The sequence below is a fragment of the Salvelinus alpinus genome, chromosome 12 (assembly GCF_045679555.1).
Source record: "Salvelinus alpinus chromosome 12, SLU_Salpinus.1, whole genome shotgun sequence".
NCBI classification, from domain to species: domain Eukaryota; kingdom Metazoa; phylum Chordata; class Actinopteri; order Salmoniformes; family Salmonidae; genus Salvelinus; species Salvelinus alpinus.
The window spans coordinates 33,513,290-33,518,587 of record NC_092097.1 but is presented as its reverse complement, the minus strand read 5'-3'; the positions used below and the strand labels follow the sequence as shown (position 1 = coordinate 33,518,587).

The following is a 5,298-nucleotide window of genomic DNA, read 5'->3' as shown; positions in this document are numbered from 1 at the left end:
CTCAAATATAACATTTTGATTTAACACTTTTTTGTTTACTACATGATTCCATGTGTTATTTCATATTTTTGATGTCTAAACTATTATTCTACAATGAAGAAAATAGTAAAAATTTAATAAAATAGTAAAAATAAAAACCCATCAATGAGTAGGTGTCAACCTTTGACTGGTACTATATGTTGTAGATTTTTTTTATTTATGAGAACAAATAACTTCACTTTGGTAAGAATTGAGAAGATATAGAATACTTAAAGGGCCAAGTTGCTACATAAATTGTGTTGCATATAAATGAATATACACTGAGTGTACAAAACATTAGGAACACCTGCTCTTTCCATGACATAGAAGGACCAGGTGAATCCAGGGGAAAGCTATAATCCCTTATTAATGTCACTTGTTAAATCCACTTCAAATCAGTCTAGATGAAGAGGAGGAGACAGGTTAAAGAAGGATTTTTGACATTGAGGGTGAATGGGCAAGACCGGTTTAAGTGTGTCGAGAACTGCAACGCTGCTGGGTTTCACGCTCAACAGTTTCCCATGTGTATCAAGAATGGTCCACCACCCAAAGGACATCCAGCCAACTTGACACAACTGTGGGAAGCATTGGAGTCAACATGGGCCAGCATCCATGTGGAATGCATTCGATACCTTATGGAGTCCATGCCCCAACGAATTGATGCTGTTCTGAAGGAAAAGTGGGGTGCAACTCAATATTAGGAAGGTGTTCCTAATGTTTCGTGCACTCAGTGTATATCTATTGATTCTTGAGGAATATTGTTTCTTAGAAATGCCTCATGAGTTTAATTCAACTGGTATACCCCATCAGAACCAAAAATATAAGCTTGTTTTACTGCAATGTCTGGAAACATTGTAAATGTGAACAAACTCTGAATATCCTCGACACGTGCTTAAAGCTATCATTTTGATATCTTGGAAGGTCAGGGCTTGCTTTAATAGCTCGGTCTATGAATTTGCGTGGTTACATTTCTCCAGGCCCATACCTCAGCTTTTTACAAAACACAGGTGGGGTGACGGCTTTGTTATTGTTTAGAAAGTCTTTTTTTTAATTTAACTTCCTAACCTAATTGGTCAGGCACTTGGAATATATTGGCCACCATCTTTATTTATTTTCAAAAGATATGCATGCATATGCACCCACTGCCCTGCTTAAACTGGGACAGGGGTGCTCAAAATAATTATACATTTTAACAAATGCAATTTCACACCCAAGGCACAAATAGATATATTGGGAGTACTCATTGAAAATCTGTTGTATAATTTGACCCTTTTACTAATATCCTGCTATTTTGGTCAAAGCACCTCAGTAAAACTGTTGCTTTGGCTTTACAGTGAAAGGTATCAAAGCCCACGTCATGCCCAAATTATCCCATTACCTGAGGATCATTTAAGGGAAAGGACGATGTGATACTAACCTTTCTGTGAAAGCCATTGTTTTTGTTTGTACAGAACTCTACCCATTGAAGTGTAAGTTGTCTCCAAAGCCCATAACAAATGAAAGATGTAGACCTTTTCTGCTGCTTGGCGCTGTCTGAAGTCAGTGTCACTGCTAAATACAGTTCCTGATGACAATATGAATCAACCATGACACAATAGTGATCAATGTTGTTTCCATCTACTGACATTGAGTGTAGATCATAAATATAAGGTCTCTGCATGTGCATGGCCACCACTTTAGTCAAGTTATTACTCTGGATTGTTTTAATGTCATTCTAACAGGAATCATCCACTGTAAGGTATATAGTTAAACTGATTTTATGTACTGTAGAAAGCCAGGTCAGTACTCGTAATTTGTCAAGTAGATAGACTAGTGTATTTTTGTAGATATTTTTAAGGAAAACCAAAGTAACAGTTTGGATGTTACAAGTTTTGTTGATACCATACATTTTGTATGAATAAAAGTACAAATTATGCTCAAAAAAAATATTTTTCAAAGTACAAACTCGTGAACAGTGAGGCTGGACAGAGTGAGCCCCTGAGCTCTATAAGGTTTTTTGCCAATACTTCTCGTTAGACTAGTTAGTGTGTGGATAGTTAATTGAAAGTACAACCTACTTCTGTACCTGTTCATGTAGAATAAAAATTAAAAAAAACTCACTCACATGTCAAAGTAAATAAGCTATATACACACACACAATTAACTCTTCATGGCTAGGTTCAGTGTATGGATTAACTATAGTAGTCTATGGGTTTAGTTACCTAACAGGTGATATTTTACTAGTGGTTTACAGCAGCTGTCTAGCAGAGAGAATGATAAACAGAACACACAATGGATGTGCTGGCCAATTTCCTGACATGTATATACTTTTTCAAAGTGATTGCCAGATTGAAATGCTACTAAACAAAAAAAAAGACAACCTCATCCAAAATATACAGAAAAATATAAACGCAACATGTAAAGTGTTGGTCCCAAGTTTGATGAGCAAAAATAAAAGATCCCAGAAATGTTCCATAAGCAAAAGCGTTCTCTCATTGTGGGCACAAATTTGTTTACATCCCTGTTAGTGAGCATTTCTCGCTTGCCAAGATAATCCAGCCACCTGACAGGTGTGGCATATCAAGAAGCTGATTAAACAGCATGATCATTACACAGGTGCACCTCGTGCTGGGGACAAAAAGCCACTAAAATGTGCAGTTTTGGCACAATACAATGCCACAGATGTCTCAAGTTGAGGGCACATGCAATAAATGCCCTTCTGTGGGAAAAAACTCATTCTGATTGGCTGGGCCTGGCTCCCCAGTGAGTGGGCCTATGCCCTCCCAGGCCCACTCATGGCTGCACCCCTGCACAGTCATGTGAAATCTATAGATGTGGGCCTCATGAATTTATTTCAATTGACTGATTTCCTTATATGAACTGTAACTCAGTAAAATCTTTGAAATTGTTGCATTCATATGTTTGTTCAGTATAAATGACTTGCCATCAATGGAATGTTACTTTGACAGATATGATCCATTCTAGGACTTCTATTTCAAAAAGTACAATGCAGGAATGGCAGGCTTGATGCGTTCTCTGGTCAAGCCAGTTGCTGATTGGCTGGTAGGCTCACTTGCTGTCTTTACCCAGGTCCTTGTGGGCACTGTATTCTTTGTACATGGAGTAGATCACCCCTACAAATAGACAAACAAAGTCATGTTCGTGGTCTATTATATGTTAGTGTGTAAGGACAACACAGTCAGTCTTGTGTGGTACATGTTTCCCCTGTAAATTGAGAGAGATATTAGCCGTTGGGCCTGTGTATCTGTTATACAGCAAAGGGGTACAGGGGTACTATAGTCCTGGTTGTGTGTGTCACTGCATTTTCTTGTTTTGGCTCAATTAAACGCTAACTGTAATACTAACTGTAATACTTGTGTCCTCAGTATTGTTTTGACGGTTCCTACTTTGAGGTGAGGTCTATGACCTGACTGTTGACATTACCCCAGTCAGGTCATAGACCTCACCTCAAAGTAGGAACCGTCAAAACAATACTGAGGACACAAGTATTACAGTTAGCGTTTAATTGAGCCAAAACAAGAAAATGCAGTGACATATTGGATTAGGATTTACCTAATAGGATTTACCTAATGTCATTGCGCCTACTATAAAGCCTTGAGCTCCAACACGCATGTGGATGAGGTGGACTGACATCTTTGTGTTCCCCCGTGACTTCAGCCTCCACACACCAAAGGCTACCACTGCAGCACATCCTGCCATGCCTGTAAAACACACACATGGGAAATGTAATGATGACTGGGGTGGTGTAGGCCTACCCAGTGCTCGACTTGGACTGAAATATGTGCCGGTACTTATTTTGGGTACCGTTTACATTTAGGTGCAGGAGCTCCACAATAATTTTTAACTGTTATTCTAGGAGGTGCAGGACCTCAAGCTGTAGAAAATTTGAGGTGCCAGTACTCAGTTCCGGTGAGCTCCTGCCCAAGTCAAACACTGGGCATAGTGGAGTTGACAACCGGATGCATTCGGTTTTCAGGGACACAGCTAATTCAACCTAGCTTCCGTTTCCACGTAAAACCTGATGTGGAAACTCCACTACTGAGTTTGTTTTATGCCTGCTACGTTAGGTTACTGGGTGTATGATATCTAACCATAGAATCAGGGTTGGAAGAGTGGATTGCAATTTATTCCATGACTGACTGGGATTCACTCAAACATGCACTATGGAAAACCTCCACTACAATGAAACCCAACATAATTCCTGCCCTTGAAAATATTTTTTTAATTCTACAGCTTCACTTACCTATTGGGACAAACGGCGACTCCTTTGCTTTCCTCATAAATTTTGATTCATTCTCATCATCAAATGATGAAAAATTGTTGTTGGAGGACATGGTAACTAGGAGGAAAGAGGGGCAGACATGAGAGAACTGGCTTGATGGATCAATAACAGTCCAATTTATATTAATCTGTCATACGGACTTGCTAAAGTAATGTATATAGTTTTTCCTTCAAGTCCATTAAAATTGCAATAATTTAATCATAATTTATATTCCATATACATTGCTTATAACACAACATGTCCTTACACAACATACTAGCTACGTGACACATAGCAGGAAACCGCCTTGAATTTATCTGTTCCAGTTTACTAATCAACTACAGTACAGACTCACTACTAGACCGATGGGTCCCCAGTTCGAGCTTCTGCCCGGTGACTCGCATGTTAAACTAACAGATGATGTTTGACAATCATTAGTCACCGCTTTGTTTTCATAACAAGTTATTTGTCGTCGTGACCTTAGATTGTCACCTAAAGTTAATAGCTACTAGCTAACATCCCTTCAAAGGACAGAATCAGGGTTTATCTGGCAATAAAGGATGGTTCAGCATTCACAACATAATCTCTCAATATTGACATTACACAGCCCTTCGAGTGAGAGCTTTAACGTTAGTAGGTTAATAACTCACATTCGTCCTCTGTCGAACGATCCGGTTAAATGCTGAAGACCCTCTCTTCGGCTACCTGTTGCTGTCTATTCCAACCTTCGAAGTGAAGTCAATTTATCGCATCCGTAATACGCAATATTCCTATGTTCTTCTTCGGTGAGGTTTAAAGGTAATTGGCATCCAATAAATGTTGCATTACCGCCCCCTAACCAGACTGGAGTATAACTCCCTTATACTTCGCTTGAAAAAGTAAACGAATAAAACAAATACCCTACCATCTAACACTACACTCACACACAATTTTTCTTTAAATAATAAAATATATACACAATACTCCAGGATTTAAATCTATTTAGTCCTACTTCAGGCCAACAGCTTGAAAGGATGGGA

At 38.9% G+C, this 5,298-nt stretch overlaps 1 protein-coding gene across 1 annotated transcript; it reads right to left on the bottom strand.

Moving 5' to 3' along the window:
* Nucleotides 1-1,833: 1,833 nt before the first annotated feature.
* LOC139535930 (HIG1 domain family member 1A, mitochondrial-like) lies at nt 1,834-5,061 on the bottom strand. The gene is made up of 4 exons (XM_071335902.1): nt 4,930-5,061; nt 4,262-4,357; nt 3,585-3,719; nt 1,834-3,131 (listed from the first exon to the last, which is right to left on the bottom strand). The coding sequence occupies exons 2-4, from the start codon at nt 4,350-4,352 to the stop codon at nt 3,067-3,069; spliced, it is 291 nt and encodes a 96-aa protein (XP_071192003.1). The 5' UTR covers nt 4,353-4,357; nt 4,930-5,061; the 3' UTR covers nt 1,834-3,066.
* Between the last annotated feature and the right edge of the window lie 237 nt (nt 5,062-5,298).